Genomic DNA, 13,408 nt, shown 5'->3' with positions numbered 1-13,408 from the left:
CCCAATCAATTTCAACTAGCTGACTGGATGATATGGTCTTAATTCCCTTTAGGCACATGTTAACTGAGAAAATGCCTCACGTACTAATGCAGGCAAAAAAAGCCTGCTACTAAAAAAATCATATATTAGAAAATGGAAAAGATTTTCTAGTTACCAGCAGTGTAACCAGCACTCATTCTGGGCTAGTTTTTTGGTCTCACAGTATCTGTGAGTTACTATCCTATGGCTTTCTTACTCCTCCATCAGTGTTCATTTAGCGGCCATTTCAGCATGTCTACCCATGGATCATTCTCTTTCAGTGTATTCATATGTCAAAATGTTTTTGAAAGGGGATTTGCATACTATGCCTTCAAGAAAACTGATGGCTCCAGTTTGAAATCTTTAATTTTGCATTAGAAGAAATAACACTTGCTCCATTTGAACCAGCTAATCTGGCTGACTTGATGTTCTTAACATGGAAAATGGTTTTACTGGAGGTATAAGAGTTGCAAACCACTGGGACCGGGTTTGTTTGAGAACTAATCCTTCTTTTATGCCTAAAGTAGTATCCAGTTTTACTTTAAGCCAAACTATTTATCTCCTGTTTTTTTTTCCTGAACTTAAAAATGAGGGAGAAAGGATACCCCATACCTTGGATGTCCACAGACAACTTGGGTACCATCTTGATAAAAGTAAATCTTTCACATTTTTAGATCAGTTGTTCGTTTTAATTGGAAGTAAGAAGAGGAAACCTGTATCAAAATGGAGGATTTCCAAATGGTTACTTTAAGTTGTGCGTTATGTTATACTCACCACAGCAAAGCTATTCCAGCAGAGTCAAGGCCCACTTTGTCTTGGCCTTGCCTTTTGTCTATGTCTTTTTGGAAAGGGTTGAATTCTAGAACTATTATAGAAGCAGCAAACCTGGTCCTGTATACAAAAAGTTACAAAGCATTACAAGCTTGATTCCTTCTGTAGCTCTATTATTAGGCTTTGTTAGGAACACTCTACAGGGGCACCTGGATACTTTCCCTTACACCTCCCTTGGCATGAAAGCTTTAAAGGGCACGGTGCTCAAAACTGTCCTTTTAGTCAGCTCAGCTCGAGCTGGCTGACTGTTCAGGAGCATGGAAGTTGCCCTGCAGCTTTTGAAGCTGGTTGGCTTTTTTTCTTGGCAGGATATAACTTGTATAAAGCTACTGCAGTAGTGATCATTTAAGTATCTACGTTTGTGATAAGGTAACTTACACAACTGTAATTTCCTTTATTAACTCACCTCCACTCCCAGCTCTTTAAGCCTCTATCTTTAAGTGGAAACGGTTCTCAGTTTTGGTGGTGTGGTACCCTGTACCTACTGCCATTTGATCAGTCTGAAGGTGATGCTGACTTATCTCTCTGACATCTGAATCATCTTTGCCTCAGTTTTTTCCCCAAACTGAGTGTGCATGTTTTGAACTGTGTCTGTACATTTTGACCTTGTATAGGGCAATATTGTGTCCCAGTATGACCTGTTAGGACATTGCCTTTATGGAAATCTGTATCTCTTCCCTCACTGTAGCCCTTTCCCTCCATGGAACTTGCATGTCATTTGATAAAACCCACAAACTTAGTGTTGTTGAAGTTCACTGTTTTGGAAAAATCTCTTCCTAGTGGCCAGTGCTTGTGCTAGATGCAATTTGGGGCTTTACTCTCCCCTGTCAGGAAACTCGCTTTTGCATGAAACAATATATTTTCTTTTCCAAAGTTCCCCTTGAGATGAATCCATATGCTTTCCTGAAGATGTTTGTGGAAACTTCTCTAAGCCAGTTAAGGCCATAACTTGTCATCAGCAAAAACCATGGGAGAGGGTTCTTTACACACAGGATATTTACTATTGACATAGGTATTAACCTGATTAATATGCCTGAGTAGGTATTAACCTGATTAACTTTGTATAGACACCATTTTTTCTCCTTTGCTTGGGAGAGGGGAGTGATATGCAGTTACTAAATACTTTCCAAATGGAATGCCGTCTTCCCTGTTTTTTGCCATCAATTGGATAATTGTCCAGTGGAAAATATTCTGGTGAAAGACAAGTAGGTCAGAGGAGTGGCTGCATGCGGTGTTTGCTTTAGGAGTGTCTCTAGTGCAGACAGTTATACAATTGCTACTTTGTCTGTACTGTACTTCTCAAAATATTGTTGTATTTAAGAGTACAGCACAGAGGTCAGCAACATTTTGAAAGTTTTGTCAGGACTTGGGCCATCTGAACTGTGGACTAGGGTGAATCACTGATTCACTTCAGTGTGTTGATATTTTTTGGGACTAGTCTTAGAGCCATCAGAAAGATATTCCATCCGTTGATTTACAGAGCGACCCTCCCATCATCACCATGATAAGTGGGTTTTGTTCCAGTAGCTGCAGTTTGGAATTCCCTGAAAGTTTGCCAAGTGTGTAAACACATTACCTGTTTTAGTAATGTTTTAACATTCCACTGTTTCTTAATTTGTAGGAAGGGCTTTGCTGGTGACAAGGGAGCAGTCTTGTATATTTCAGGGAAAAGTGCACATATGTATTTCCAGCCCTTAGTGCTTAGACCGTAAACTAGATATGTAGATACCTGTGAGCACTGTGTTTTGCTGACAAAACTGGCAAATCCAGATTGTTAAGATTTGATATCCATCAAAGAGGTTCCTCAAAGAGATTCATAGATGTTAAAGCTCCCGCTTTGTCATGCTGGTACAAAAGCTGAAATTCATGAATTGTGGGTGCTTGTTTTACTCATTCATTTGGATGATGATGGCGTAGCTGAGAGGTTCCTATGTGTAGTGGAGAGAAAGGTTCCTTAAAAGGAATCATGCTAAAATGAAAAAGAGGTTAAACATGAATAAAAGTATTTATTTTGAGCATATGGAAGTATTTTAAAATTATCATATCAACATGAAAAGAATGGAAAAACGTAGTTAAAGAAAGAGTTAAAAAAATAAGATATGGACGAATTTTGGTTCTACATTGTTTCAAAATTATTTATTTTATTTATTTTTTCATTTGTTTAGTTGCCTATTTAGATGAAAAAAAGCAGTAAAACATTGCTAGAAATGCATTGACAAGTTAAGATACTTGTAACTGTGTGAAAATGCTGAAATATGCAAGAGCTTAATTTATATATACTTGCCATGTCAATTACGGTCATATGAGAGTATGATAAATCTTTTTTTTTTAATGTCTGCATCAGAACTATTGTAAGTAATATCAAGATAACATTGCTTATGTTAGGTGATACATGAGGGAAGTAGAAGTCACATTTTCTATATACATGCATTACTTTGGCTGTGCACCATAAATGTCAACAGTAAGCTCACTTTCTAATAGCATGTTAACATCACACAGGAATGTGCACTCACAATTTATGTACATAAACATACACACACACACACACACACACTTGGAAATGTAGGGGTCTTCTACATAATGAAATATATTTAGTATTGTAGATTTAACAAACAGGTTTTTTGGGAGTGGTAAAACCACAGTATATTAAATATTAATCAGGTTTTTTGGGAGTGGTAAAACCGCAGTTTATAAAATATTAAATCTTAAGGATTTTCCACACACTTTATCCCTTGAAGAGTCAGGCAGTCTGGTTCATAGAGGCTGGTTAACCTGCCTGTCAAGTGTAGTGGAGACCGTCTCAGCTACTGAACTGACCAGATGCACAGTTATATGCCTTTCATCATGTCCATAGATTGTGTAGAGAAATATGACTTGCTGTGCATCGAGTCATGTATTTTATTAGTATGCCAAGTGCCATTGTGCAAGGTGCACAGCATTGACGGCCTGAATACCGTGCAGGTCAGTAGCACTTTAAAAAGGAAAAGCTGTAACATTTTAACATGTAAAAACAGTGTAGCTAGTATGCAGGAGCTGGCCAAGCAGTTCCAAGAAAGTTTTGTCTGCCAGTAGTTCATTACACATTCAACTGTATCAGTGCTCATTTGAATTTCATTATGATCTTGCAGTAAGTAACTGACATCTCTGTGGTGCTGTATTCTGAAGTCATTGTGGGCTGTTTTTATGAATGCTTGGGCTATATATGCTTGTTAGGCAGCCACAGACCAACTGTGTCTCATCAGCAATGGCAGCAGCTTGTAGCAGTGCGCTGCGCTTTTGTGGTGCTGGTTTGCACTGTGTGGGTGTGGGTGCACATGCTCATGTATGTGTGTAGAGGGAGCCCTGCAGTTCATTGGAATGCATTTCATCTATACGTTTTTCATCAATGTATTCCTTTGTTTGATTGCAGCATAAGTGAAAGGGAAAGGAGGATCTTTACCATTCCAGTAACTTTCACTGCTATCATCATTGTAACTGACAGAACTGAACCTTTTTATTTTTTTTATTTACATTGTTATCTGTTACTGTTGCACTTTGTGTCTAGATTGCAGTGTAAGTGAAAGAATGGTGTTTGCTTTCCTTTCACTGCAGTTCAGGCTTAAGCAATGTACTGTTCTGAGATGGAGTGACAATGGAGTAAGGGAGTTTATCCTTCACACCACTGCTGAGCTGTCTTATAGTTGGTATATTTGTAGTCATAATCATGTGGAGTAAGGGGTCTTGCCTTCTGCAGAAACATTTTTTGATGCATTTCAGACTTCAGAAAGTTGAATCAAAAGCTGATGGTTTATATCCAGTATGTTGAATCTAAGTGTGGTAGTCTGAAAGTGTTGTAACAGCATCTGGTCTGATCCTTTTACATCCACAGCCATCTTTAACCACAGTGAATCATAGCATGCATGAAATAGTGTGCTTCTTTTACTTGGTCACTGGTCTTAGAAGTGAGGTGATGAACGCACCAGTTGCTGACCCTCTCTTCCTCACCATTTTGCATTATTTATCCAGTTTACAAAGCAAGACAACATACAACATTGACAGGTTTTTACTGCCGCTAACCACTCCATCACCCTTATTTTTGTGTAGTAGAGCTTCTGTGAAAAAGGGCTACCTTATTTACCATTTTGCCTCCTACTTGTATCTCCTTCACCTTAAACTTTGCACCTACTCCATTTTTTTGTGTGTAAAGCACAACTCATTTTCCTGTGTGTTTTACCTTTGAAAACTGTTAACTTGTGTATCTTTGGCATCTCATATTCAGATTCTTTTTGGTTTAAGCCTCTTTCTTTTGCTGTTCTTCTTGATTGTGTGCTTTATTGTTAGCCAATGTCCTTCCTTTTATCTGTTAACTTTCTGTTGCCCTCTTCATTCTGTCGTGCTGTTTGTTTTCTTATAATGAGCAAAACAGCACTACTTTAAGTACCTTTATAATGTTACTGATTAGTTATATGCAGTCCTGTTTTCCTGTGTTTAACACATCCAGATGTCAGTTATTCATACAGATATGATGATTGACAATGTTTAATTATGAAGAATCTATAATGGTACTAGATGCATATTTTTTATAACTCCAGAGCATCTTTTTGTTGGTGGTTATCTTGCAATTTTCTGTATCATCATTTAACCTACAGATCAACTACAGAGATGAATAATTTATTATATTGCTGCTTTCAAAATATAGTAGCTACTCTAACTGATGACTATTTTTCTGTTGTAGGTCCAATTATATTCAAGGGATCAAGTTATTAGCAGCTTACTTCCATGAAGTTTCTGTTCTCGAATAACATGAAAGAAATACCTGAAGAGATGCTTATCAGTTAATTCGAACTCTTAAGTAAATAATATTACATATCTTGCAAACCCATCAAGCAAAGTAGCCAGTGTCTGTTGAAGGACATTATGCAAAATCATGTGACAATAAATCATTTTTTTCCAGATAATGTTTTGGTTTTCATTTTTTACTACTAATGGTGAATTAAAATGGAAGTAGCTGTTGTTGTTCATCTGTGTTTTAGTTTGCAGATGTTATAGTGTTCATTAAGCAGTTAGTCTTCCATATGATAATTCCAAAACTTTTATTGGAGTTTTAGTAATGACTAATTTTTGTGAAGAAGTTACTAATATCTGGTGGGCAAAGAGCTGTTGTTTTAATGGGGAAACTAAAAAATCATGACTTTGCATTGTGGTGTTACAGTTTAGCGCATTTTTTCAATTTTCCCCCTTCTGGCTGTAGTAACCAGTGATCATCAAGCCATTAATTGCATAATCCATTTTTGCAGCATTTGCAGTTCTATCTCTGATGCCTGAACTTCCAGTCTAGAAAAAAAGATATGAAAAAGGTCATGAGAATCAAGGCCATATCTAATGGTAGCATAATAGCAAAAATAGTTTTGATTGACATGTGGCACTGCAAGGATTATGTGTAGAGCCAGTTTTCTTCCTTTTGTTGATTTGGAATGGTACCAACTGTATGGTTGATGGGCATTTTCAGGGGGTGTAGCCATAGAAATGTAATTTTGTACTAGAGTGCTGTTATTACTACCCCTCAACCCACCTGGCAGTTAAAAATTTGACATGTTACCCCCCCCTACACACACACACACACACACACACACACACACACACACACACACACACACACACACTCCCAACACTGAAACGTTTGCTTCACTTTTCTTCTAAAAAACATTAAATATATTTTTTTTTCAGTCTGTGTAATTCTTTTTGGAGGCATTAATGCAGACAGTTGTGGGCATAAAAAAGCAATGGTTTCTCTAAATAATGTCTAGAAAATTGTACTTAGAGTACAAAAAGTTTTCCTAGCTACACCCATGGTTATTTTTGACAAATGGATTTCTACATCATAATACTGGCATGTGCCTCCTCCTTAGGACCACATCCTTCTTAATGGACAGGCATTATAACCTTTGACCTACAACAGCTTCACTGTACAAGGTAATCCGGTTCACTGTGTGGTGCTTTGTTGGATATGCTGTTAAAGCATTTGTAAAATGACTAACTTCATAGCTGAGAGGAAGAAATCATCCTCCCAGGAGTGGGCAGAGACTAGTATCTGAGAACACTGATGGGAGTGGTTCTGGATGACAGAATTGTATGGAAAAACCCCAGGGAGTAAAACAAACCAAAATGCCTTCTGTGCATTAGAAAAAACTGTAGATATGTACTTTCATCAGTCAGTATAATTCCATTGCTTGCAATCTGGAGTTCCTTTCGCACAGACAGCATTCCACTAGCTCATGTAACAGTCAGTAAAATTCAGATAGCACAGGATAGCTCTTCTTGATTTGTTCAGAGAGTCAGACTTCGCACAATGTTCATAAGCATTGGTTGCAATTCACAGAGCTTGTGTGCTATGAAAAGCACATACCAAAGTCCTACAGCAGGAGTCTCAAACTCAAATAACCATGGGTGCTATATGAGGACTGGCAAACTTGGGTAAGAAACAAATCTCAGAATGTAAAAGAAATTCTGGCAGTGCAGATAGAAAAGTAGTGTAGTCGCTTCTCTCTTCTGTAGCTATGCTGGTTTGAGGGGCTACTTGAGGTCCAAGGGCCACAAGTTTGAGAACATTCTGAATGGTATCCATGGAATAGCAGCACAGCCACATTGTGAAACATGGTAGCAACATAAATGAGTTTTCTACACAAATGCTCATGTATGCACAATTGATAAACCAGCATGATGTTTACCAGGGGGAGGCTACCTGGGCACAGAGTAACAAACACAAAAATGAGTTCTACTGTGATGGTTTTTGCAACCCCTGGTAACCATCCACTCTGCCAAAGACAGCTTATGACATTTGCCACCTGTGCTGTTCATTTTAAATCCTAGTCAGTCAGCATCATGTGCCAAGGTGCATTCATAGAAACATAGGAAGTTTACTAGGCTATTGGCCCTGAGGCACTTGTAAGCCTAGCCAAGAGTTTAGCCCATGTTTAGATAAGTCAGCACCAGATGCCCATGTCCAGCAGTACCGTTAAAAGTTGTAGTGCACTGAAGTGTGAGAGCAGCTGGCTGGCTGCTTGGTAGGCGTTTTATATATAGCATGCTTGTGACATGAGCAGCGTGAGCATAAGAATTACTAAGAGTAAAACATATCTTAAGGTCTGTGTAATGAAAAATGCATTATCAAGATTATTTGTGAATTGCACACAATCTGCATATGTACTGGGCAGAGTTCACCCTTCATCAGGACTGAGCAACTGCTCTATGTGCTCATCACCTCAACCATGCATGTTAAATTTAAGTATTGGTAATTAGCCCACATGGATTGACCCACATGATTTTTCTTCTGACAGTGAGTACTCGTCACATACTAGAACAGTGTGCAAGGCTGCTGTTCCCTGCAGGCATTTGCAGCCCTGATCATATATGTTGTAGATGCTGCACCCTTCACAATGTCCTTATTTTGGTGGGACAGACTTTTTATTTTCTAATGTAATGGTATGAAATTATCTTTTGACTAGTGCCTGTGTTAAGCACAGGCTTTTACCTACAAGCATCACTGCATACAACTGTTGATGTGGAAAACTGGTACAGTACGCTATTCATTTGTCTGCAGCATTTGTTAGGCTTGCTAATAGTGAAACTGTGATCATGAATCATGTTACTTGAAAACTGAATACCAACTATCCTGTATGATACCTCTCGTTCATATTGTAGAAAGTGTTTGTGAATCCCACTGCACTTTTTAACTTGGCCCTTGCCTTATAATTACCTTGCTTATAAGTTCATAAGAATTTTTCTTTAAGTGCCTTTTTCACTGTGGTTCTCTGAGCTGCACACTAGTTTTAAAGTTCAGGGAACCGACTTCATTATAACCAGGTACATTTAAAGGAGTGTGCGGTGATGCAAAATAGTTTCAGCTTGTCCAGGTGAAGGCTGCTAAACTGAAACCTGTATATGGTAACACACAAGACATCAGCTGAGAAAGTCGTTCAGTCCTAATTAGTAAAGCTAAATACAGTTTTCTGTAATAAAGTATGTGGTAACGTGGTTCTACAAATCTTGAAGAATTGCTGCATAATGAAAATGGTTTTATTTGTACATATATTTAACACTGTATGTGAAGTCTGCATATGACATGGTAAGACAGGATAAATATGACAGTGCACTGGAATTTCACTTAGCTGCTGTGTCAAGTGGTGGTTATTTACTGAAATGAGATAGCAAGGTACTTTGGAAATGTGTATACTTTTCCATTGGGCTTATCTCCTTCAGTGACGCTTCCTTTTGTTTTGTTCCAGCTATGTGTGTATGTTAATAAGTTATACAGTGAAGTTAATGTACTCGATTAAAGGACAGTTACATAAAGAATGCACACTGCAAAGCAGAAATGTGCACACATGTAACAACTTTTTTAAATGTAACAGCTTTTTTGTATGTTAAAAGTTTACTTTTGATTGTCATGTTGCAGATGTTCTTCATCTCACATTGCTGCAGTCCTTACATATGGGTAGTCCGCTGTCCTCGGTCGGCCCGAATACCAAAGTATAAGGCTGACGTCGGTCAAGGCGCTTAGAACTGACATCAGAACGTCAGGGTACAAAAGCGCATGACCGACGTCATATCCTCAGTCTTTTTTGCCGCATGGTCCGATGCAGAAGCAGTGTTGCAAGTGCCGTTCGGCATTCTGAAATTTTTCGAGTTCGGAGTTTCAGACCGAATCAAAGTTGGCTAAGTACCCCGTTGGGGAATATTTTGTTTTTTTCTTGCCTCAGTGTTTTACCGGATGTCAGAAAAAGTGAATAACTGTATTTCTTGTGGGAAACAGATACCGCATAGGGATTATCATTCTTTGTGTATTCCTTGTTTGGGGCCTGAGCACGACGTTGTTGGGTGTCGCTTTTGTGCTAGGTTCAATAAGCGCACTATTAAGCGAAGGTTAGATTGTGCTAGGCTGGTCTTCGGGAAGCGGTGCAATTATAATATGCCGTTGGATTCTCCGGCGCCCGCTTCTTCGAAGAAGCGCAAAGACAAAGCTGTTAAACCCAGGCAAGAAGAGTCGTCCGTTCCGGACGTCGGTTCCTTAGAGGCGTCAGTGGAACCGGTGGTTCCGATGGAGGCTTCTCTGGAGTCCCAGGGGGAGACTTTGATATTGCAGGATGTGGCCTCTCAAGAGGCAGGTCAGGCTGAAGGGGCTTCCCAGGTTACTGTACTCCCCTCCTTTCCTAGGGTGGTTAGGCCCTCTCCTTCTGTTTCCAAGGCTTCTCCCAGAGGCAGGCCAGGTTTAGCTTCTGTTGGGGTCACTCCTAGTGCAGCAGGGTCTGTGCCCAAGAAGCACATGCTTAAAATGGCAGAAGATTTGATTACTCTGATTAGAGGTTCTTTGCCCCCTCCTGATAAGAGGCCTAGGGTGGAGCCAGAGTTGGGGAGTTTTGAGCAGGCTTCGGATGTTTCTGAGTCTTCGGCTGAAGACTTGCAGGAGTACTCTCCTTATTCTGATTCTGATGCAGATGATTCGACTCCTTCTGCTTCTCCTCCAGAGGATTTTTCTTTTTCAGAGACTCTTTATTCCATGAGGGAACATTTTAAGTGGGAAGGTCAGGACTTCTCTGATTCCAGGAAAAGGCTTAGGGAGTTTTTGCTTTTACCCCAGCATAGGCCCTTGGCTATACCTCCTGTTCTGGATGTTGTGGAAGATGTGTTTGCAGAGGCTTCACTTAATCCTGATTCTCTGCCTCCTGCTCCTGTTAAACCGGATAGGTATTACAGGGTGCCTGAGGCTCATAAATATCTTTATAAGAGTCCTAGGGCGGACCCAGAAACTGTTAGTCAGGGACCTAAGGGTGTCAAGGCCTCTGTTGTAAAAATCCGGTTGCCCCAGATAAAGAGGCCAGAGCTTTGGATAGATGGGGAAAGAAAGTCTATACATCTTCTACCCTAGCTATGAGGGCTTTGAATTGCCAGTTTCATATGTTGAAATATCAAAACTATCTTCTTTCTCAATTGAAGTCTAAGGTGGATGCTCTGTGGGAAGGCATTGAGTGTAAAGAATTACAAGATTTGGTGCATGTTTCAGAGCAAGTGGGTAAGCATTCTTTACAATGTGGTTTTGATGCTGTACAGGCCTCGTCTAGAGTGGCTGCCACTGGTTCAGTTCTTCGCAGGCACGCATGGCTGAGGGATCAGAATTTATCTGACCATGTTAAGACAAGGATTTTGGATGCTCCTTTACAGTCTGATGTGTTGTTTGGTTCACCTGTGGAGTCAGTCTTGAAGAAAATGGAAGACAAGGCTAAGTCCATGCAGGCTGTTAAAGATTTTTTGCAAGTACAGCCTACAAAGTTTAGTAGGAATTGGCCTGCTAAGGGGTGGACGTATCCTTCTTATGATTATCAGTCTAGGGGTAGATCTAGACGTGGTAGGGGCAGAGCTCAGAGTTCTTTCAGACCTAGAACAGGGAGTTCTCCTGCACAATCTTCGGGTGAGGGCAGGGGCCAGTCCTTTCGTAAACAGGCCCAATGACCTACCTTTTCAGCTGCCAGATCCTTCTTGCCTGGCAGCTCCTTTGGGAGGAAGGTTGGCACTCTTCAGGGAAAATTGGAATTTGATTACCCAAGACAAATGGGTATTGGATATCATACATCGAGGTTACAAGTTTTATTTCCATACCTTGCCTCCTTTCAAAGGCATGCCGGACGTTCCTCCTCAGCAAAGACTAGAGGCTCACAAACAAATTTCTCTGCTATTTCAAATAAGGGCCATACAACCGGTCCCTCTGCCAGAAGTGGGCCTAGGATTTTATTCTCGCCTGTTCCTAGTACCAAAGAAAGGGAACACGTGGAGACCAATCTTGGATTTATCTATCCTCAACACATATCTGGACATTCCCAAGTTCAAAATGTTGATGTTACAACAGCTTTTACCTCTACTGGGCAAAGATCACTGGATGGTGACTCTGGATCTCAAGGAGGCTTACCTTCATGTTCCTATCAGGCTCAGTTGCAGAAAGTATCTGCGTTTTCGGGCTGGGACTTCTCATTATCAGTTCTCTGCATTGCCCTTTGGCTTATCTACTGCGCCCAGAGTGTTCACGAAGGTTCTGGCTCCAGTGATAGCTTTCTTCAGGCTAAGAGGAATACAGATCTGTCCTTATTTGGACGATTGCCTGATTCTGGCCCAAGGAAAGGACGAACTTCTTCATCATTTACAGTATGTGATAGCAGTGCTAAGATGCCTGGGGTATTCTGTGAACGAAATAGTCCAGTCTAGTACCCTCTCAGGACATGTGCTTTCTGGGTGTGAGACTGAATACAGCATCCCAGATGGCCTTTTTGACCCTGGACAAACAAAAGAATATTTCTCTTTACTTCCATCAATTGTCTCATCAGTCCAGGCTGACTGCAAGGACAGTCCTTCAAGCCTTGGGGTTCATGGCATCTTGTATTCTGGTGCTTCCCAATGCCAAACTGCATATGAGGAAGCTACAATGGTATCTCAAAAATGTATGGACACAGCACTGCCAAGATATGGACACTGTCATTCAGATAATACCTTGCATTCAAAAGGAATTTTTGTGGTGGGCTCAGGAATGTCACCTAAACAAGGGACTCTCTGTGACCCGGCCAGAGGCGAGTCAGATTCTAACGACAGATGCCTCAGACAAAGCTTGGGGAGCTCATCTAAATGGAAAGTGGGTACATGACACGTGGCCTGCCAGACTTCAACATCTACATATCAACTTGAAGGAGATGTTAGCAGTCCAATTTGCATTAATAGCTTTCAAGGATTTACTTCTTCCAGGGCAGGTGTTGGTTCTAACAGACAACACAACTGTCATGTGGTACATCAACAAGCAAGGGGAACGATTCTTATCCTCTATGCAGACAAGCAATGATTTTGTGGGAGACTGCTCTCAGTTTACAGCTAAATCTTCAGGCAAGGTTTCTGCCGGGAGCACAGAACTCCTTAGCAGATGTGTTGAGCAGACAAATTATGGATCCCCACAAGTGGAAATTGGATCCTCATGTGTTTCAGAAATTGACAGTGTTATGGGGAACTCCAGACATAGATCTGTTCGCTTCTCCACTAAACTACCAGCTGCCGAAGTTTTGCACAAAAAGGTTTCATCCCACAGCTTGGAAAGTGGATGCTTTCTCATTCAATTGGAGCAATCTTCATGTGTATGCCTTTCCACCTCTGCCTCTCCTCCCAAAGGTACTCCTGAAGGTCAGACAGGACAAGCCAAAGATGATTTTAATAGCTCCAGATTGGCCTCGACAGCACTGGTACCCATTACTGAGAAGTCTCATACGGGAGCCTCCATGGCCTTTGCCTTCGATTCCACACCAGCTGTCTCAGGAGAACAGTCATTTACTCAATGTCAAACTTCACTCTCTACATCTAACAGCCTGGCATATTCTGTTTTAAACCCTGGAGGGTCTCAGCTTCCACAGCAAGTTTTGAATGTTATTTTGGAGGCCAGAAGGCCTAGTATAAGGAAAGTGTACGCAGATAAATGGAGGAGATTTTTATTTTGGAGTACAGCAAAGGACTTTGATGTTTCTAAGCCTAATTTAAGTGTGGCTCTTCAATATCT

General features: G+C 40.5%; 1 protein-coding gene across 2 annotated transcripts in view; it reads left to right on the top strand.

Annotated features, from left to right (window-relative positions):
* Nucleotides 1-5,786, top strand: part of LOC122798298 (cytosolic non-specific dipeptidase-like) — a 670,350-nt gene extending 664,564 nt beyond the window's left edge. For both annotated transcript variants that reach the window (XM_044067122.1, XM_044067123.1), the window contains exon 12: nucleotides 5,564-5,786. In XM_044067122.1, the coding sequence (XP_043923057.1) occupies nucleotides 5,564-5,630 (67 nt within the window). In that variant the 3' untranslated portion in view covers nucleotides 5,631-5,786. The remainder of the gene's footprint in view (nucleotides 1-5,563) is intronic.
* Nucleotides 5,787-13,408: the final 7,622 nt, after the last annotated feature.

Source organism: Protopterus annectens, chromosome 3.part1 (assembly GCF_019279795.1).
Source record: "Protopterus annectens isolate FY-2018-M chromosome 3.part1, PAN1.0, whole genome shotgun sequence".
Lineage (NCBI taxonomy): Eukaryota > Metazoa > Chordata > Ceratodontiformes > Protopteridae > Protopterus > Protopterus annectens.
Note: the sequence above shows the minus strand (reverse complement) of the source record. Positions and strands in the feature narration are given on the sequence as shown.